Source organism: Electrona antarctica, assembly GCF_951216825.1.
Source record: "Electrona antarctica genome assembly, chromosome: 1".
NCBI classification, from domain to species: Eukaryota; Metazoa; Chordata; class Actinopteri; order Myctophiformes; family Myctophidae; genus Electrona; species Electrona antarctica.
Window position 1 is genome coordinate 14,540,441 of NC_136806.1, and position 23,283 is coordinate 14,563,723.

At 45.8% G+C, this 23,283-nt stretch overlaps 1 protein-coding gene across 1 annotated transcript in view; it reads left to right on the forward strand.

Annotated features, from left to right (window-relative positions):
* gfra3 (GDNF family receptor alpha 3) overlaps positions 1-23,283 on the forward strand; it is a 133,026-nt gene that overhangs the window by 79,781 nt on the left and 29,962 nt on the right. The window contains exon 3 of the mRNA XM_079515495.1: positions 16,426-16,746. Coding sequence (XP_079371621.1) covers positions 16,426-16,746 — 321 coding nt within the window. The remainder of the gene's footprint in view (positions 1-16,425; positions 16,747-23,283) is intronic.

The window sequence follows — 23,283 nt, forward strand, 5'->3', positions numbered from 1 at the left end:
CCCCACACACACACACACACACACACACGGCAGCTGGAAGGGAGAGAGGGGGTGGGGGGAGGGGATGATTGAGCCAATTCCACTGAGGACGTGATCAGGAGGCCAGATGGAGGCCTTCTCCAGGTCACCAGGGAAACCCAGGCTATACTCTTTATGATTAGTGCTTTAGATCTTTAAGGACTAACGCCTGCACTTGAGTTCTAATAGCCTCTCATCTGAAGGACGGCAGAGCACAGCTGGGGCACTCCAGTCATCACCCCTTTGCACCTGAGAGCACCACAGTGCACTGATGCTAAAAACCCACCTTTTTACAAAACATTTTCTTGTTTATTTCTTGTTCCTAGTTTAAATCTGGCCCTTTTAGTTTAGCCTGGCTGCGTCCCATGACATTATTTAGTTTAGCCTGGCTGCGTCCCATGACATTATTTAGTTTAGCCTGGCTGCGTCCCATGACATTATTTAGTTTAGCCTGGCTGCGTCCCATGACATTATTTGTTGCCTATGCTGTTTATATGCTTGCAATGCTTGTAACCCTGTAGCACTCTGAGATTAGAAATAATGTAAAGTGCTTTAAAAAATAAAATGCATTATACTAGGTTTTCAGGCCGTCAAAAATCTATAGTCTTTATAGTATGACGGTTCTCTCTCAACCTTTTCAGGCCCAGACACCCCCCCCAAAATATTCAACGTCCATAGACTTGGCTTCCACATGACGTAATCTTCAAAAGCCATGCATTGGAGAGGCTATAGCGCCCCTCAAAAAAGTAAATGGAATTGTGAAAAGGAAATGTTTTTGTTGGACATACAAGGTTTCCACCCGTCAGGATTGTATACAGTGAGAGCTTTCTGTCCTAGCGCAAAACGATGGGTAACTCGTGTTAGGGAGGCAAAGTGTTAAAGAAAAAAATCACACCTGTGTGAAATGAGGGGCACTCTTATCATCATACATCATCACAGACATCAGATGATGTCTAACCCGAAAAAGCCCTACGCAAGTTTTGTTCTATTTTATTACCGGATTTCTTATCACTGGCTTTCCTATCACCGGCTTTCCTATCACCGGCTTTCCTATCACCGGCTTTCCTATCACCGGCTTTCTTATCACCGGCTTTCCTATCATCGGCTTTCTTATCACCGGCTTTCTTTGTTTCTTCTCGTAGTTTTTGTCGCTGTTGGTGTTGGTAGTCATGGCGGCCAGTTCCCACCTGATGTTATGTGGGAGTTCCGATCGCTCCAGTCGGTGCTGAATAACTGCTAGCTTGCACAACGTCTTCAAACTAGGACTTAAGTCCAAGATGTACAAATCATGGGGTGGACCCGTAAATCGGGGTATACCCTTACCTCTAAGGTCTCTAACAGGATTGTGATGTCCACCAAATACGACCAAGCGATCTCCCACCATGCCACAGCCCATCTGACACATCCGAAACGGGCCTTTCCCTTTGGGCTTAACCTCCTTCCAGGAGAAGGTCTCCGGGTTGAATTTCCACAGGTAATGCATTGTAAGTGGTCCCCAAAGGCCCGTGGAGGTTTTCATTGCCAAATATGCACAGCTCTCCGTTGTAGAGAAAGGCTCCATGACACCTGCAGTGCAGCTGTGCAGAAGGCGTGTTCAGCCAAGCGTTGGTCTCCGTGTCAAAAACTGTCATTTCTTTATCGGAGCCCCCAAATACAAACATCTTTGTCCCGATGCTTTAGAGACGGCACCAGAAACCCTTCCGGGATTGAACCACCTGTGGGAGACCGCGTCAAATGCATAAAGCCTGTTCCCCCTGTCCCCTCCCCACACGTAGATTACGTGTTCAATCGGCACAGCTGTGTGGCCGCAACGATAGGTGGGCACCTCGGGGGGACATTGGTGTCTTTCCCCCGTCATCGGGGGCAACGTCGTCCACGTCAAAGACACTGTGTTGAAGATGTTCACGTCAAGCCGACGGGCCTCGTCGTCGCGTAAAGACCCAAAGACGTACAGCTTGTCCTTCACCGCGGCGGTGGCGCATTGCCAGGACGCCTGTGGCGCTCCGTTCACACGTACGGTCCAGCGGAACATTTCTCGACGCCGTAGATCGAGAGATGGATTCGGTTCAGTGGTCACAAATGTCACAGGTTTGGTAGATGATCCAAAGTTGAGGGGTTGTGTTTTCCTGTCAGTGAAGCTGATTACTGCCGATCTCCCTTATATGGTTAATGTAATCTCTCGCTCTAGACCGGCAGACGGTCTCTTCTGTTCCGCAGCGTTCGCCGGTCTGGGGATAACTGGACTTGTTGTTGTTAAAAGTTGCTAAATGAGTAATTCTTTTTTGACGATTCATTTTAATTCATGAGTTGTTGTGGTGACGACATTGTGATGTCATTGTGTGATGTCAGAGTAACCAATGACTCTTCTCTAAAACAGTGGTTCCCAAAGTGGGGTCCGGGGACCCCCAGGGGTCCTTGAGGGAGTTCTAGGGGGGACCCAGCTAAATGATAGTTTGGAACCAAGTGGACCCTTATGGGTCTGTAACTCTGATAGTGTGCAAATTGAACCAAATGGACCCTAATGGGTCCATTTGGTTCCATTTGTGTTAACTCAAAATGTTTGTGTTTGCGCACACACTAAAAGCTGGACAAAAGTGGGTAAAAGAATATTGGTTACTTTAAATTCTTAAATTGTCACTTAAGGTTTTGATGAGGTCAGATCTACATATTGAATGAATTCTGTACTGGCCATATATGGAGCATGTCTTGAGTGTACAGGGTTTACTGAGGTCAGATCAACATATGGAATGAATGGAGCGTGTTAACGAGGCGTGACGGATTGACTGACTGACGGTGGACGGCAGAGGCCAACAGTTTTCCACTGTGTTCAGGAGGGCTGCTTGTCGGTATTCGTTCATGCTTATTTATTGTATTATTTGGTGTATTCTGGATCAATATATGGAACGTCAGAACGGAGATCTGAGGTTTGAGGTCAGATGTAGAGTTGCTGGCCGGCTCCATATATGCAGATCTAGGTGATGATCTGGTCTGCTCCATGTATGGCTATCGAGTGTTTGATGAGGTCAGTGTCGTGATCTTCATATACGGAGACGACCATATATGGAGCGTGTCACGAGGCGTGACGGGCTGACGGCCATATATGGTGGCGTGCCAGTATACGACTGACGCAGAGCCATATATAGTATAGACAGAGTTGCGACATTGAGGGGGCAGAAAAAAGCCCGGTCACGTGGTTCACGTACCTGCGCGAGCCCATAGACTCCAATGCATTCCGTAAACTTCCGGCGTCCCTATTCGCCAATAGAGGTCTTTGTAGAAGAGCCGCCATTGGACTGGCCTCATGAAGTGAACGGAGTTGTCGTTACTCTGTCTTACTCTATGGCTGACGGAACGACTGACGGGTTCATTCATAGCAACCAATCATACTTGATCTGGGCAACCTCCACCATGACAAGCACTTGGAATCATAGGAGTTTGAGGCATTACATTTAGTTTGACTCTCTGTCCCACAGATACATATTTATAGTCGAGTCAAGTCAATTTTATTCATGAAGCACATTTTAAAAAGCATCGAATGCAGAGCGTGCAAGTCCAAACGGACAGACAAATAGCCGAGGTCATAAAGCGTGAAGGCAGGAGGATAAGGGATTTAGTGGCTAATGCACAGCCTAAGCACCTGCTAAGGGTGTGAAACGCACTCCATAAGTGTGTCGACAAACACAAATACTGACGGAAGTGCTCCATGCTATTTGCACATTATTTAAATGAGGTAACATACATATGGAAATTAATCTCATTGCAAAGAGAAAAAAAAAGAAATGTATTTTGCAAACACCAGTAATATTAGCCACCTGCAGTTAGAGTGAAAATGAATGGCGTCTTCAGAGAGTTGGTGGTAAATGAAGTGCATTTAGGCATAAGGGGGAGTCACACCCCCACACTCTGTAGGCAGTGGTGGGAAAAAGTACTCAATTGTTTTACTATAAGTAAAAGTATCAATACCAGTATCAATATAGAAATACTCTGTTACAAGTAAAAGGGTAGAATTCAAAATGTGCTTGAGGGAAAGTACAAAAGTATTGGCATCGAACTGCAGGGCCGGCCCTCCCTACAGGCAGAGCACGCAGCCGCCTAGGGCGCCATGGGGGGAGGGGGCGCCCAAAAAAGAACGAAAAAAACCAAAACAACCTCATATATTTGACCAAGTACAGTGCTTTAGTCTTTAGGACACAATGTGGAGATGGTAATTTTTCTGCTTTTTACACAATATGAAACTACAGAATGTAAGCTTTCATATGATGTATTGTTCATAGAAATTGTAAAATATTTGAAAAGGATATGAACCTTTTGAAACTTGTTGAACTGCGAATAATCCTGCCTAGGGCGCCAAATTGCTCAGGGCCGACACTAAAGTGCCAAAAGTAAAAGTACTCATTGTGCAGAATGTCCCATTTCAAGTTTTCAACTCACTGAGTCAAGGGTGGTTGTTTTAAATCAGGAATCAAGGGTGTTTAATGCCAAAAGTTTTATTCCAGTATGTTAGTGAAAGACAATAGTAAATGTGAAGTGCTACAACGTGCTAACACAGTGAGCAGGGCTGCAGGAACCTAAAGCAAAGAAATAATCAAAATATCCTAATACTCTATCCTAACAAAAAACCCTCCCAAATCTGACTACCTATCTGATACCTTAATTAGTAATGAAAGAAAACCTAACTATACCTAACTACGCTGTACTTCTACCTAACTCGAACACAAATACACTGAGGAACCTGCTTGACTACTTGGTGAAACTAACAGAGACAATATACTATATGGAAAATACTTACTAATACTACCTGCCCTGGATCACGAACACAAATAAGCACTTTAATAAACCGTTATGTAGCAACTCTTGCAAATGTGGTTTTACTCCATGGATGAAAGGGGTTAAGACATTATCTTTCCCTGCACGGAGGGCACGCTGTCACTACCCCACTCTACTCTAGAGTTTAACCGAAGGACACAGAGGGCACGCCGTCACTACCCTACTCTACCCTAGAGTTTAACCGAAGGACACGGAGGGCACGCTGTCACTACCCTACTCTACCCTAGAGTTTAACCGAAGGACACAGAGGGCACGCTGTCACTACCCTACTCTACTCTAGAGTTTAACCGAAGGACACAGAGGGCACGCTGTCACTACCCCACTCTACTCTAGAGTTTAACCGAAGGACACAGAGGGCACGCTGTCACTACCCTACTCTACTCTAGAGTTTAACCGAAGGACACAGAGGGCACGCTGTCACTACCCCACTCTACTCTAGAGTTTAACCGAAGGACACGGAGGGCACGCTGTCACTACCCTACTCTACTCTAGAGTTTAACCGAAGGACACAGAGGGCACGCTGTCACTACCCCACTCTACTCTAGAGTTTAACCGAAGGACACGGAGGGCACGCTGTCACTACCCTACTCTACTCTAGAGTTTAACTGAAGGACACGGAGGGCACGCTGTCACTACCCCACTCTACTCTAGAGTTTAACCGAAGGACATGGAGGGCACGCTGTCACTACCCTACTCTACTCTAGAGTTTAACCGAAGGACACGGAGGGCATGCTGTCACTACCCTACTCTACCCTAGAGTTTAACCGAAGGACACAGAGGGCACGCTGTCACTACCCTACTCTACTCTAGAGTTTAACCGAAGGACACAGAGGGCACGCTGTCACTACCCCACTCTACTCTAGAGTTTAACCGAAGGACAGCGATCTTGAATGTAATGCACAATCTAAGCGCCTTGAATGAAAGCTCTATATAAATGCACCATTTACCACCTTACATTTGTCATATTACGGTATACGTACGTATCATTTTGTCAGTCTTTCCCTCTAAGATACAATAATGTCACGAGGAAGGATTGAAAAAAAAACCACCCACTTGAACCCCCTGCATCCCTATTAAATATAACCAATTTACGAGCTTGTATAGGCAATTTTTTGGCAAGGACGTTTGCTGTGCTAGATTGAAAAAGAACGCACCAAGTACATTTAAACTCAGGTCTGTCTTAGTATCCCAATAAATAAGACCGGGAACGCATCTGTGCTTTTTACCACTTTAACCCATTCAGGCCTGACGTCGAAAAAAAAAAAAAAAATGTTTTTAACTCAAATCTTTGCTTCTGCATGGGGGTCCCTGGAACAACATCATTTCAGATGGGGGTCGGCGGTCAAATACATATAATTCTGGGGGTCCTTGACATGAAAAAGCTTGAGAACCACTGACATAGAAACATGTCAGGATTTAAGAAGACATTTTGTAGAATCTGGTCTCAGTCCTAAATGAGCTAAAAGTATAGACGGTCTAAAGTGGTTAAACCGAAGTGACATTGATTAAATTCCAAATATTTTTCCAAGTATATTTCCAAGTATTCTCACGACACTCCTGAACGACGTGCGTCACAGCAGCACCCTAGGGTGCCACGACATCCTGCTGTAGACAGGCGGTGAGATGCCAGGCGTGCTCTGAGCCCATGTTTAGGACCCCCTCCCTCCCTTTCACTGCAGGGGGGGATGTCAGACTCATTTCATGTTTTTGGGCCGGATTACTGTGTGTGTGTGTGTGTGTGTGTGTGTGTGTGTGTGTGTGTGTGTGTGTGTGTGTGTGTGTGTGTGTGTGTGTGTGTGTGTGTGTGTGTGTGTGTGTGTGTGTGTGTGTGTGTGTGTGTGTGTGTGTGTGTGTGTGTGTGTGTGTGTGTGTGTGCGCGTGCGTGCGTGCCTTCCTTCCCAATGCTGATGAAAAGGCACGGATGCTGTCATAGTATTTGGTCACACAACACATGATAGGTAACGTTCTTAGGGCCGATTCATACTCCTATTTTACCACTGTTTCGGCGCTGTAGTGCCGAAATGATTTCGGCTCGTCAGAAAGTTTCAGTAGCACCGAAGAGCCGACTTTAGGACGGTACCCATTGCGTAACCCGTGTTCCCCGCTATTTAATCCTAGATTGTCCTATACCTTTGGAGCATACGCCAAAGTATTTGCAACTTTGATCCACGAAAATCCGGCGGAAAATAGCCTGATGGTTTGTTGTTGAAGAGAAAAACATGCCGCCATTACAATGTGAAACAAGAATGGGTCAATTCCACAGCATGTTGTAGTATGGAGGCAACGGGAGGCGATGCGTGGATGGATTGCATTGGCAAGCTTTCCTGAGATTCCTTGCGAAGCATAGCGGAAGCAGAACGGAAGGGGACATTCGGTATAGGACATTCAGAGGCGTGACTCCCTCTTTCCCAGCAGCACTTGCCTTCCGAGATTCCTCCCGATGGAGACAGGTCTCTCGGACGAAAGTGCAGCGACCAATGAGGCATCTATATTTTTTTAATATCTATAGTTCAAACTTCCAGATTAAATGGAGCATCTGAGAATGAGATGAGTGTGTGTGATTGGATGAGTGGATGTGAACGTGGAGCTGTGAATGGATGAGGAGCTGAGGCGGTTCAATGGACGGCCGGCCAACAACTGCACTGAGTTCGCTGACAGAACTTGCTCGGCGCATGTCTGTGATGATGACAGGTGTGAAGCTGGCTATTTTTGGCAGAGAGGTTTGTTGTAGAGGGAGAAAAAAGGTTAGTGTATAGAGGTTTGTTGTAGAGGGAGAAATCACACCCGTGTGAAATGAGGGGCGCTCTTGTCGTATATTATCCAATAAAAAATGTATATACTTCTTCATGAATTAATTTGTCAACTTATGTTATTATCTTTTAACCAGTATGCAATGTTTAAAAATACTCATCTTTTCACGTCATCATGTAAGATGACAACTGAATTTATATATATATATAAATTTTTATATATATATATATATATATATATATATATATATATATATATATATAAGCCCCGAGCTTAATTAAAACAGTTGCACTGTGTTTCGAAAATCCCATTTGCTCGTCCACATTAAGGCTGTCCCCAAACATTCAAGGTTCGAATGTTCGCTCGTTAGGGTTGGCACTCGAATCTTAATTAATGGGCTTGAACCATTTGTTTAATTTTTTAATTTTTTTTTATTAAAACAAAAATATTATTTTTTTCCTTTTTTATTAACTCGAAAATATATCTCGGCGAGAATGCGATATGAGCATGTAAAATAAAAGTAGGTTTTCTAGTGCATTCCTGTCAGAAGTTATGATTTCCTTGTTCTTCTGTCCCTCTCCAAAGTCTACCGTGCACAACTGCACATTCATTTGGTGATTGGCCTGCAGCTGAGGTGATTGACCTTTCTCACCTTGTTCTGTGAGAACAAAAGAGTTCCATTGAATGGAATGTCTGACGTGTCTCACTCACTCACACACACACACACACACACACACACACACCCCAGCATGATCGCTGATAGAGGGAACCGTTCTTAGCAGCCATAATATATTAGCATCTATGCTCTCTAGCATCACATAGCCTATTGCTAAAAATAAGTGAATCATTGTTAAGCAAAACGGTCACGGTGACAGGTTCTGCTTTTGCCCTGTGCCCACTTCAATGCGCTTCTACACAGGTGGAACAAATGAACGAGTGACAGCTAACGAGCAAGCTACGCTGTCGTCTGCCAGCAAGCTCGCAGATCAGCTGTTTTCGCGGAGCCACTTGACTGTGTGTGTGTGTGTGTGTGTGTGTGTGTGTGTGTGTGTGTGTGTGTGTGTGTGTGTGTGTGTGTGTGTGTGTGTGTGTGTGTGTGTGTGTGTGTGTGTGTGTGTGTGTGTGTGTTGGGAGAGACGAGAGAGATTGATAAAGAGCAGGGGAGACGCGCTGCGCTCTCAAAGGTTATTTTTTAAATTAATTAGAAACAAATGGTCCGGATGTTCGCTCGAAAATTCCTGCCGAAGTTCGAGTCCTAAAAAAAGGGCTAGGGTACAGCCTTAGTCCACATATGACGTAAATTCTCCTTTCATTGTCAATGGCATTTAATGTTTGTGTTGCCACAAAAAGCCGATTTGATCAGACACACATGACGTAAGAAAAATGCCCTTGGGCCCTTATTGGTGCCCCACAATGTCGGGGGGGTCAACGAAATCCAATCACAACCAAGCGGAGCCAGACTAATCTGCCGAGGGCCTTTTTAGTGTTGTTGCCAGATGCAACCAGACTATTGTAGTTTAGTGTGGTTGCCAGATGCAACCAGACTATTGTAGTTTCCCGACTTTATTCCATATCAACATTCGGCCTATACTTGTTGTGACGTCATGTGGGTCAATACATCATCATTAGGGATGTCCCGACTCCCGATCACGTTTATTTTGCTCCCGATCCGATTCTGATCATTTGATTTTGAGCATCCGCCGATCCGATATTTATATTTTTATAGAACACTTATGCACAATAGTACAATATTTAAAATCACAGACAATATCCAGTCTAATATCATGATATGGATATAATAATGATACTAGGGATGTCCTGATCATGTTTTTTTGCTCCCGATTCCGTTTGATCGCCCCCGATTTCCGATCGCGTGATCGGATCGGGACAACCCTAATCATCATCATGCTGTACTTATAGCCAGCTGCTCGAGGTAAGTTTCAACCACACTTACAATTTCCCAGAATTGTACCTTTCTAGTTTTTTGAGTGGTGCAACCACTCCCTTACGGAGCTATGTGTGTGGCTGGGTGGGTGGGTGGGTGCGTCTGAGCACGAAAACAGCATTGTTGTTTTTCACCACCTGTGCGCAACCTAACACACACACACACAAACACACACGCACATATTAACTGTATATATGATGATTTCGGGTGTCCCAGTACAGTACAGTAGAGGGTACAGTAGAGGGACCCCCCACACGGTAACTCATTTCTCAACCGTTTCGGACGCGGGGCGGCTCACCGGAACCGGCCCGGCACCCTGAGTGCGTTCCTGTGCGCCCCCCCCCCCCCCCCCCCCCCCCAACGGGCGTGAATTTATTTTTACACTGGCACATTCGCTACTTTATAGACCGTGTAAAATATGATTTTCCAGACAAAAGAGCATTAAATTGCAAGATGGTCGAGTCGGTTCACTGTAATCAAATTAAACCGTTATGATGATTATACTGCGCTGGCATCCTGTCAGGTCTACCTCTGCACCGGTATAACTCACTCTCCTCTCGGTGCCAGTCGGAGATGCCAAGCGCAGCCGAATAACCCATTTCGGGCGGGAACCCCTTTTGGTGTTTTAAGCATTATGTTATACTTTAGCTATTGAAAAATAGCAGATCTACAAGCTCATAGCGCGGCACCGAGTGCCGCGCTATGAGCTTGTAGGTCTGCTATTTTTGAAAAATTGTGAAAACGTGCCTCATATCTTTGAATATATATTATTACAGAGTGAACATTTTAACTCATATCTTTGCCCCTGAGGGGGTCCCTGGAACAACATATTTTCAGATGGGGGTCGTGGCCAATTCCATATAATTTTTGGGGTCCTTGACATGAAATATTGAGCACCACTGATATAGAAACCTAGGAATTTCAGAAAACTGTCAGGATTTAGAAGACATTTTTTTAAATGTTGACGTCAGGCCTAAATGGGATAAACAGTGTGGCGTGGAGCCACCGTACATACAGTATGCTTTGCCAACATGGATAATTGCAATCAGATGCAAAACAAGGTCAAGTTGCACTCCGCTTCAGATCTTTAAAACAAGGTCAAGTTGCACTCCGCTTCGGATCTTTAAAACAAGGTCAAGTTGCACTCCGCTTCGGATCTTTAAAACAAGGTCAAGTTGCACTCCGCTTCGGATCTTTAAAACAAGGTCAAGTTGCACTCCGCTTCGGATCTTTAAAACAAGGTCAAGTTGCACTCCGCTTCGGATCTTTATGGCCGTATGCATTTGCACCGTCATTACACATTATAGTGCAATAGCTGTAGTGAACCGGACCTCGAGATGGGAAAGAGAGTGAGTCATCCAATTATGTCGTCTCTCTGTCGCATGGACGGATTGGAGTGAAAATAGGCCCTGTGCACAAAGTCGAAAGGCCCCCCCAGCCCCCGCCCGAACGTGGCTTTTTATTTTATTTTTTCAATTTTCTTAAGGGTTCAGCACGGGATTTCCAAACTGCCCCTAGCAGCCTAACGGTAAGGTAGACGGGAATTGAAGTGGATGTGTTGGATGCAGCTCAAAGTGAACTTTATTCAGGTATCTAGTTTGTCGCTGTCCGACCTTCCTAGCCTGTTATTAAAGAAAAACAGGTGACAATTCAGAGCTTGTTGGAACCGTGACTTTGAGGACATTGTGAATCCAAGGGCCCCCATTGGCTCAGGGACCTTGTGCACGTGCACAGGGCCCCCATTGGCTCAGGGACCCTGTGCACGTGCACAGGGCCCCCATTGGCTCAGGGACCCTGTGCACGTGCACATTTGGCACAAGCCATAATTCTGTCATAAGTCTGTCGGATCACACACGGGTACTTTTCAGGATTCAAATTCAGAAACATCAAAAGCAGCAGATCGATTTGATGTTTTTGGCAGACAGCAACGATGTGAATGTTTGTTTTCATTCATTGTTGTAGTGTGGGCAGCTGACAATGTTAGTTTTTTTTTTACCAGGTTACCAGAGTTAGTCGAAGTGTCCTTGAGCAAGACTCTGAACCCCTAATTGCTCCCGATGTGCAGGTTGGTGCCTTGCATGGTTTCCTCTGCCACTTAACCGTTTCCATCCATCCGACGTGTCAGAACGTCCTAGGGGTCCCAATCGACACGTATATCCGACGTGTGAGGACGTCTTAGCGCATCCTCAATGATACGGGGCGAGATAAGAATATTCTGAATTTATTCCTTTTTTTTTTTGTCAATTCGCCTTTCGGCTACCGTATGCTACACTCTAGGCAATTGTTAGCTTACCATTGAAAGAATGACTCGTCTCTCCTAATCGCTCTCCGTGGTGTTGAACGGATCGATATACTGGCGCTTCATTTCTGCTCCTCATCCGTCTCTCCCGCAAAATATGAACGCTTTTTGGATCATATATCGTATAAACTAAAACGATCGCAATGTAAGCTAGCTATGTAAAGTAAACATTTTTTAGTGGATTGTTTCCGGGTCATGGGTTTCCGCAGGGCCGGTCCTGAGCAATCTGGCGCCCCAAGCAGGATTTTTCGCGGCGCCCCCCCCCCCCCCCCCCCCCCCCTCAAAAAATAAAAAAATAAAACAATTTTTTTTTTTTTATTATTATTATTTTTTTTACTCTGTCCCAAAAATTGAGGAGACCTGTGGAGGCACTGGGGGTACAGTGGGGACACTGTGGAGGCACTGGGGGTCCATTGGGGAGGCACTGTGGGGACACTGGGGAGGCTCTGTGGAGGCACTGGCGGGACACTGGCACTGGGGAGACACTGGGGAGGCACTGGGGGGGCACTGGGGAGGCACTGGGGGGGCACTGGGGGGACACGGTGCAGACAGAGTTGGGACAGAGTAAAAAAAAAAAAAAAAAAAATGTTTTTTTTTTTGGCGCCCCTCCCCCATGGCGCTCGAAGCCGTTGCTTCGTCGGCCTGTAGGAAGAACCGGGCCTGGGTTTCCGAGTAAAAGCGGCCATGTTGTTCCGGCACCCCAGAGCTCCTATTTTGAAGGACTTCCGGCACTGATTGTGTTAAACTTACATACGTTTTCACGATTAGTCTTTTGCTCTGCACTATAGGCCCGATAGTATTTCCCTCTATACACCAATTCTCTTTGCAGAAAAGAATCGCAACAATGCTGCTATTGTATCATGAACATTAGTGAGGTTCAATGATATGAAGTAGTTGAAGGTTGAAACATGGTGAAGTCGACCTTTAAGAAGAAAGGCCTGTTTCCATTGTAGTCCTTGTCCTCAATTCATCAGTAACACATACAATCCAATACAAATATACATACTACAAGACACAAGATGTATTGGAATACATCTCAGTAGAATCATAAGGGATATTTACAGAGAACGTAGGGATCTACTGAATTGTTCTGTTTCTGTCAATGCACTGACAATCTACTGAACTGTTCTGTTTCTGACTCTATAGTTTAGAGTTTGGGTATGACAGGGAGTCGAGCCCCTCTAGGTCGTTCCACATTATGGACGGTGGCAGCGTAGTAGAAAGAATTTCAAACCCTCTCAGTGCATTCTACTAATAATGCATTCCACTTCGCTTCATCACCAGCCTTTACGAAGAGAAGGTCTCAGTGAAAGTCATGTTGTTTTCGGGTTGTAACGTAACCCATTAAGACCTGGAATGAATCTGTGTCGCCTGACCTTCTAACCACTTTAACCATTGTTTTTAAACCATGAAAAATAAGCAGATCTATAAGCTCATAGCTTGAGCTTGTAGAAATCATGAAAATGTTTGCAAATCTTTGAATATATATATTCTTTCACAGTGAACGTTTATATCTCAAATATTTGCTTCTGGGCGGGGGGGGGGGGGGGGGGGGTTTCAAACGGGGTCCGCGGCCAAATACAGATCGTTCTGGGGGTCCTTGACATGAAAAGGTTTGAGAACCACTGATAAAGAAACATAGGGTTTTTCTGAAAGCTGTCATGATTTAGAAGACATTTGTAGAATGTAGTCTACAACGCGAGAAGCTCACTTTGTCCCTCCACTGTGTGACTTTGCACAACAAGCCTGAAGGTTGACAGCAGTGGGAACGCTATTCCTTACAGTCCGACCGAATCACACCAGATTCCACCGAGATAAAATGAGAAATGATACAATATCAAACTCTGTGAGCCCCAGTGTTTTGTTGTAGAAAACACACTCACGCACACACTCACGCACACGCACGCACGCACGCACGCACGCACGCACGCACGCACGCACGCACGCACGCACGCACGCACACACACACACACACACACACACACACACACACACTCACACACACACATTTGCACACTTTCTCTCGCACGTGCGGTCACACACACTCACACACACAGACACATGCACACATAAGTTTGTGCGCTTTCTCTCTCTCGCACGTGCGAGGACAAACGCACACACGGGCATGCATTTCTTTCTCTCGCGTGCGAACACAACACACGCACAAATGCACACTCCCACATGCACACTCCCACATGCACACTCCCACATGCACACTCCCACACAGCATGACAATGCACGTTTAGGACTCGGAGAGAGGCATTTGTCATGAATTTATTCAACTTGAAAAAGGAGTGCAGTACTGTAGTCCATTTCATTTTGTGCGCTCGCTATAGCTGTCGGAGTAATTTCCCTAACGTAAGGTGTGGTGTGAATTGTTTACAGTAAGCTCCCAAGGGGAACCTGCACGTAAACCACTAGAGTGGAATGGAATAGAATTAAGGATGCAGGATATTAGAAAAGCCTGCAATGTTTGATAACATTGTTGAATACCTCAATAGCAATATGACTCACGGTAAGTACCCAAAAAAGAGTTGCAGTGTATAGTTTGAATGTATTTTTTTCTTCAGGTTAAGTTTAGCAAACGAAAGACATCTTAATTCAACATGTAAAACACATTGACATTCAATTGCATTATTGCACATCAGTGACGTAGAGTCCGTGGGGGCCACGGGGCCTCGACCCTCATGAGGAATTGGACCTGGGGGGGGTTTATAATGACGATTATAAAAACATTTCGTCTCTGTTGCACATAGTCTGAAATTTCTTTCTTAGGAGCAATCCCTTGAGATGAACCATCTCGTTTTCAAGGGGGTCCGCAATTTACGAAACACACTTCATACATAAAGACATGAGTGTATTTCATACACTTTGTCTAAACGCAATAATAATATTAGGCCTGCTGCCATTCAGGGTGGAAAATAATTTTATTTGGATTTGGGGAGCAGCAGCAGTTTCATGAGCGGCTGCTGTCTGGGAAGTACTTGATATGAACAGAATTGGTTGAGTTGAGAGGGGCGGGGAGGAACAGCTGTGCTCAACGTGAACGGTCCTCTCTGCGGGGCTTTGCCGATCCCCTCGAAAACGACATGATGCATCTCAAGGGGCTTATCCTCCAAAGGAATGTCAAAGAAATGTCAAACAAACAAACAGATAAATAAATAGATTGCTCAATCAGCAAATAGACATAATAGACATTGCCATTTATTTTCATCAATGAATGGCGTCTCGTGATATGCACACCTTGCATGATGTGGTATCTCGATCGAGGAAGGTACATGTTCCATATGTCTTGCAGCCTTAAATAGAATCATTACAGACTTTTAGAGTTCACAAATCTTTTCTCTCATTTTTTTTAACTGTAAATAACTTTGAAGGGGAAAGTCCACAACATGGACAAAAAATCGAATGAACATCAGCTGCGCATCTTGCAAAACAAAAACACAACACACCCGTTTCAACTGAGCGGTGCAGGCTGTGTGCGTGTGTGTGTGCGTGCGTGCGTGCGTGCGTGCGTGCGTGCGTGCGTGAGTGTTTAGTCGGCTGCTCAGTGTGAATGGCCCGGCTGTAAACAGCGGGGTCAATAGGTCGTACTCTCTAAACACCACAGACATAGGGACGGACAGACACGATAGGGACACACACAGCCCTTTAACAGAGACGGCATGCACCCATGGCCACGGGAAGATGTTTACAGTAGGAGGTGCTGAACGCTTAGTAGGGGGTGCGCGCAAAATGCCTCGTGCAAGCGCATTTTCGCGCATTTTCACGCAGAAAAGTGGCTTTTAAAGTGGCCTCTCCCCACGCATGAGCAAACTGACACAGGCAATTAACCAGAATAAGGCTCCGATACTGTGATACAGCATATTTATTAGTCCATTAACAGAAATCTGTTTTGATTAAAATTATTATTATTTTCCCCCTCCTGTCCGAGGGGGGGGGGGGGGGCTGTGCCTGGGCGGAGAGGGTGCTCCAGCCCTCTCCGCAAACTATCAGACAGAAAACATTCAAAACAAACTAAGGCTAGATTCACACTGATTCAAACTGTTCCTGAATACGATTGCCTGGTCCCTGCTGGCCATGATTCACATTGGCCTTGATTCTTCTGCACCCGAGTACACTTCATTCAACTGTATTCAATGCTTTCACGTTGCATCGATCCGTATCAGAGTACACTTCATTCAACTGTATTCAATGCTTTCACATTGCATCGATCCGTATCAGAGTACACTTCATTCAACTGTATTCAATGCTTTCACATTGCATCGATCCGTATCAGAGTACACTTCATTCAACTGTATTCAATGTTTTCACATTGCATCGATCCGTATCAGAGTACACTTAAATCAGTCCCAAGACTACCTCCATGTGGTCCCGGGAACGGTTGCGTGATCCACTCCCGGGAACGGTACGCAGCATTCACACTAACCACAAGATCTGCCAAGTGGTCCCCAGTGTGCACCCGGGACCATAGTGTGAATCTGCCCTAAAACTGCGCCCAAAATAAACATCCCCAAACTATCATCATAAACATGCTCTCCCTCCCTCTCTCTCCCCCCCCCTCCCCTGGCTCGTGGTATCTTAGGCGTGTCGCTCATGTCTTCACCCCCCGGTGCCGGCGCTGCTGCTGGCGCCCCGTCGCCTCCGGTGCTGGACTGCGTGGAGGCCCACCGGGCGTGCGTGGAGGAGGACGCGCGCTGCGAGGCGCTGTACCGCGGCCTGGAGCTGTGCGCGGCCGAGGAGGCGCTGTCGGCGCTGGGCGAACGCACGGCCGCCGAGTGCCTGGAGAGCCAGGACGCCCTGCTGGCCAGACACCCGCACCTGCTGGCCTGCAGGTGTCAGCGAGGAGCCTCGCGCAGAGAGGAGCACTGCCTCAGGGTCTACTGGAGCGTGCGACTACTGCCAGGTATACTACTCTCTCTCTCTCTCTCTCTCTCATCCTTGGGTTCGGTAAATAGCAGATCTACACGCTCACAACGCATCACGAATGTGACACGTTGTGATCTTTATAGATCTGCTATTTACTGCATGCAGCACTAGCATCTGACTAAGTATACACCCCACAACTGATCGGAATTAACGTGTTCCATCCACGCGCTACGTCCGACCGGGGAAACTCCCCCCTGTCAGGTGAAAAGAAGCAGCTTGGACTCCTCATATATAGAAGGAAGCATGAGGTCAGTCCGCTTTTTTAAATCGATCGGTGTATGTGTGTGATATGAAATGTGAGCTTAGCATAATCACAGTGATTCTTAATCACGTTCCATCATATTCAAGGGCTTTTGGAGAGAAATTAGATGAGACTGTGGCCACTTTCAGTTTAGATCTCTGCAGAGGGGAGGGGTGTGTGTGACTGTGACCAGCTGGCGCTCGTTGATGCTCGTTAATGCATCACCGAGGGCAATTATGTCACGTGAACCTATAATATTGTGATTTGAAACGTATCTTGAGTTGAGTGAATCGTTACATGCCTACTGCCAGGTAGCCTACTCTCTCTCAAACCTCCAAAATGTGGTGGTCAAATGCGGTCAAATGTTGTCGCTCACGTGCGCAACAACAGCATGTTACGTTTTCACGGGACACAGTATTTTATCTTGACCGTGCCTTGTCCTCAACAACACTGACTTGTAGATTTTGTTATTGCTCCTGAAAATGTGTTTCAGGAAAGATCAATCAATCAATTTACAAGCTTGTAGATCGACTCTCTTCAGAGAAAGGTTCCTCACAGAATAATAGAGGGTATGCACATGCGTAAATTGAGTGGCAAATCGAGTGGCAAAGTGAGTTTAACATCGTCTAACGTTGTTTAATGCAATCAGATAGGACTTTTCTCTTTGGATGTATGGGCTGTCAAGGCGTTGAAAGTAGGCGTTCCCGCAAAATGTCCGGGTATGATGATGATGTCACATGCATACCCTATGGCTCTGGTCTCAGCCACCACGGTAGATATTTTGACATTCAATTTGTTTTTGTTTTTTGGAATGTTGCCACTACTGTTGGAGCAGCCATAAACTACACAGGTTCTTCCCGATGTTCTGGGCATCTTTGTAATGTTAGTGTTAGTAAAAAGCAGGTAAAAGAGTAACGTTTGAGGCAGACTAACATCAGTCACTTTTCCATTCACTGTAGTAGAAGAGGTGCGGGTTTAAACCGCAGATATGTCGTCTCCGCCTACAGGAAATACGTTGCCTGCGACCATGAGACCCGTTTCTGAATCGGTCTATAGGGATGATAGGGTTTATGTGGTTATGTCGTTTTTTGTTCTATTTTTTCAGCACAAAAAAAAGGTCACATTGTGAGCTATTTTCTAAAGATGTTTTTAATTTTAATTTTATTTAAACATTCTGCACAATGAGTATAGCATTTTTTGATGCTGATACTTTTGTACTTAAGTAAAACTCACAACGCAAGTACTTTTTCCAGTACTTTTTCCACCACCCGGGTCCCAGCATGCATCTGTACTGACATCATAACCCCCCCCCCCCCCCCCCCCCCAGATTTATATCTGTGTCTGTCTAAAAATAAATTAAATTAAATTAAAAGGGGTGTGAACTTCCCGCTCCCCAAACAACAACCTTTAAATTGATGTGTTACCGTAAAGGAAAAGGAACTGCGACTGATAAATGAATATATATATATACACACACACACACACACACACACACACACACACACACACACACACACACACACACACACACACACACACACACACACACATTGCCATCACAAAATATAATGTCAACATATTGTAGCTGTCGGGCAGAAACCTTGTATATTGTCCATACAGTATGTTAACATTTTTCTATATTTTATTAAATTTTTTCTCTGTCCTATTATGTCAAACTACAATGTCGCGCAAAAAAACAGCGGATCTACAAGCTCAAATGTTTTTGTACGTCTACTACTTTTTGCTAGTTTTTTTTTTTCATTTGCATCCTGAAAAGTAACAAACACGTTTTGCACATGTGAGGTTTCCACCCGACAGAGACGTGTTAATATCGACCATCGATCAACGTCGGCATGGCAACCAATCTCCTAATGAGAGTGAATACCTGCCGCTGACCATCTGTTGGTGCAGGGAGCGCTAGCGCTATAGCGCTGCTACGCTGAAATGTGTCACGTCATTTATCCTCGCTGAGGGGCGGAAGAACCTCTTATCTCCATCTTCTAACTTTTTGCGTGTGTTTTTTTTAGGGACCAAGTCTGAAGGGCCTTTTGTTTTTCTACCGTTTTTTATTTTTCTTCTTCCGCCACTTTTTGCAGATCTGGCAGTTCTGTGCTGTCGCTTTCCATGAAATTGGGCAAGATGGTAGACAGAGGGTCATGGGAAACGGCCAAGAACATTCGTCAAAGGACCTCCGACCTTTAGATATCCAAATAATATGATTTTATGAATTATATGATCCACTCTATCCACTCCTGACGAATGACGTTCAAACTATAACCACTCTTCTATTAATTTGTGCAGAAGTGTGTGGACCTGCTAATGCATGGTTGTCTGTGTGTGGACCCTGTGTGTGGACCCTGTGTGTGGACCTGCTAATGCATGGTTGTCTGTGTGTGGACCCTGTGTGTGGACCCTGTGTGTGGACCCTGTGTGTGGACCCTGTGTGTGGACCTGCTAATGCATGGTTGTCTGCGGGAGTACAGCGTTGACAGAAGACGCCTTCAGCCAATCAGCGTAACAAAAAAAAAGTGACATGCACACACATAATGCATGCAGTACACACACACACACACACACACACACACACACACACACACACACACACACACACACACACACACACACACACACACACACAGTCACACACACACACACACACACACACACACACACACACACACACACACACACACACACACACACACACACACGTAATGCACACAGAGCGCACACTCACCTTAAGTGTGATTGTTACGTCGGGAAGTGGAGTGAGAAATATGAAGTTGTTCATGAATAACTGACAGATGATGTACTGTAGTGTAGGCCCACACACACATACACACGCACCCGCTCGCACACACACACACACACACACACACACACACACACACACACACACACACACACACACACACACACCCGCACACGTGTGAGTGCGCGCGCACACACACACACACACACACACACACACACATACACACACACACACACACACACACACACACACACTCACTCACTCACTCACTCACTCACTCACTCACTCACTCACTCACACTCACAGTCGTTCCCAAGGGGAACATCCGTATTGTGTTGTCGATAGGCTACTCTCAGCTTTCCACCACGATAACATGAAAACAGAAAAGACCCCAGGCCAGTACCGACCCCTGAGGGACTCCTGTCAACCATACTAATATGGGGTTTAAGTGGTTATAAAATCAGGCCGTTCCGGACTTTAATCAGATGTCATCATAATTATCCCAGAACGAGTGGTACAGGTGAAAATGGAGTGAAAACTCCATCCAGAGTCCAACGCAGCTCTGAGCGCGTGCGATGGGGTTTTTGGCTTTTTTTTAATAAAGATATCTGTCGTTCATAATGACTAGAATATCTCTAAAGTGGTTGTGTGTCCCTCCCACCTCTAGGGTCCAGGGACCGTAGACATTAGTCCCTCCCACCTCTAGGGTCCAGGGACCGTAGACATTAGTCCCGCCCACCTCTAGGGTCCAGGGACCATATTAGACATTAGTCCCTCCCACCTCTAGGGTCCAGGGACCGTAGACATTAGTCCCTCCCACCTCTATAGGGACTGTAGACATTAGTCTACGGTCCCTGGGCCCACCTCTATAAGGCCCAGGGACCGTTGCACAAGTGACCTCCTGCGAGGTATCCGCCACACACTCCAAAACGTATAGCAACTCAATCCATAATGTAATGACATGTAAAGTGTTTGGCCCCCGCACATGTAAAGCGTCTTTGAGTACTTATGAAAAGCGCTATATATAAATCCCACGTATTATTATTATTATTATTATGTAAATCCCCATTCGGGTGGCTATATATTTATGGTAATGACGCGCTAGAGCAACCTAGCCTAGCAGCGCTGGGAGCCGAGGAGTGTGTAATTACACTAATGCTCTGCTGACTAATGGGCCACAGGGGAGGAGTTAGCCAGCTTGCTCACACACACACACACACACACACGCACACGCACACACGCACGCACGCACACATACGCATGCACGCCGGCACACATACGTTTTTTTATTACTATACTCGTGAGGGCATTAACATTTCTATCCATGGCTATTTTGAAAATAGCAAAGGGAAAAACATTTAGTAACTCATTTTTCAAATAATATTTGAAAGGCAAAGGTCGAGAACTGGCCTCAGATCTGGCCACAGCATTGGCTGAAAAGTTTTCAACTGGAGAATTGGTCAAAATTAATTGGCTGAATTTTCTTCAAGAGTCCAGAACTGGCCAAAAAAGTTGTGAACTTGTCACGCGAGTTGGCCAAAGACTTGACAAAAGTCAAGCACTGGCAAACTGGGGCGACTGTGAAGAGGTAGAGCAGGTCGTCCAATGATCCATCGGTCGGCGGTTCGAATCCCGGCTCCTCCTGGCTACATGTCGAAGTGTCCTTGGGCAAGACACTGAACCCCAAATTGCTTCCGCCGCAATCGGTGTATGAATGTGTGTGTGAATGGGTGAATGTAATGCACAATCTATGTAAAGCGCTATATAAATGCACCATTTACCATTTACCAAACAAGTTGTCGGATTGTCATGGGATTTAATGGTCTTCTCTCTAGTTCATTCAGTGGTTTCTAAACCCTAGTGTGCATAATTATGGCATATAGACATAGAGCTATGGATGTGAGTCTGTAGTATGATCAGGTAGGGCGATAATTCACCAAACACAAAACGTTAGAATATGGAGCTGAGAGGTTTGTGGCCAAAGCCAGCAGGACTTGGTGTGTGTGTGTGTGTGTACGTTGTCTGTTTCTGTGTGTGTGAGAGAGAGAGATGTGATGTCCAGTGTGGTCACTTACACAGCTAATTAACACTCTGGAGGGGTCCGGCCCGCTTCGCTTTGGTACTGTAGGTTTGGGGTCAGCTGTGTGGTTTGGTATAGTTGTGTTGGTGTGTTTGGCATCTCGGTTAAACCGGCTCGTCCTGCCCAGGCGGTGGCGTAACCGTCTGGGCACCCGACTGGTAATCCAGTCGCAGTGTGCCGCGGGTTCGACTCCCGAGCCCGACACGGCCTTTACTGCATGTCTTCCCCCATCTCTCTCCCGTTTCCTGTCAGCCTACTGTCTGTCCCTTCAAAAACCAATAAAAGGCGTAAGCCGCAAAAAAAATATCTTTAAAAAAAAAAAAAAAACGGCTCGTCCTTCTAAACTGGTTTGATTCAATGCTTTCTTTATTTTATTCTGTTGTATAGAGACCGAGAGTTTGGTGAGTCTTCTGTGCAACGGTAGTCTGTTCTCCTATACGGCTGCAGTGAATGCTGGAGCCTGAAGCCAACCCTGCAGAAGTATCTAGGCGACGGGTGCTACACCAGAATACCGCGTGCAGTATATACTTAAAATCGCCAAGAGTACACATGTTACCAACAATAAAAATCTGTATGATGGAAGGGTGAGCCAGAAAATAGCAGCCAGGAGGAGAATGAGACTATAGCAGGACGTGCACTGCCAAAGACACCAAGAGCTGCCAGCCAGAACATTAGTGCTGTGGGAACCGACACACGGGCACCGGTCAGGAGGACGTCCCACATTAACATAATGTAGATGTACTCAAGCCCAAAAGTCATTATAATAAGCAGACATGGCAACACGGGTTGGGACATTAGCTGTGTGTCAGTGTGCAGTGAGCGGTTTGGGGTCACAGTAAACCACAGTGCCTTAAATGAGCCCGCTTTGCTGAGGACGCATCAAGTTCACAAAACAATATAATAGTAAACGACAGCTCCGTTCTCCCCCAGTCAGCCTTTTTTGCAGAGTAGATGATGCGAATTGGACACGCTTGTACGGCAGCCAAAAAAAACCCCAGAAACAACTGCACCAAGGCTGTTTTTGTTAGCGATGGCACAGCTAGAGGTTATGAAGGCAGTCAGGAGCAGTTACTTTATGGCTCTTATTCGCTGCTGCTCTGTCCAACTTTGTGAACAATAGCGCGGCTAAGCTGTAGTCTGGTCAGGTCTGGCCTGGATTCTTAAAGACAGTGGGTGTGTAGAGACACCGGGCTGCGGGCCAGACACAGGCCACAGGTCTTAAAGACACCGGGCTGCGGGCCAGACACAGGCCACAGCACTTCATCTAAACCCCGGCTCTGTTAAGTAGTTCGTAGGGAAAAGGGAAGAATTATTCTCAACTACACAGTCACTGAGCTAAACCAGGAATTAATTCCACTTATAATATATAATATATATCTCTCTCTGACTCTCTAAACTAATCTTTGAAGACCTGAAGACCGCCCAGAGGACAACTATA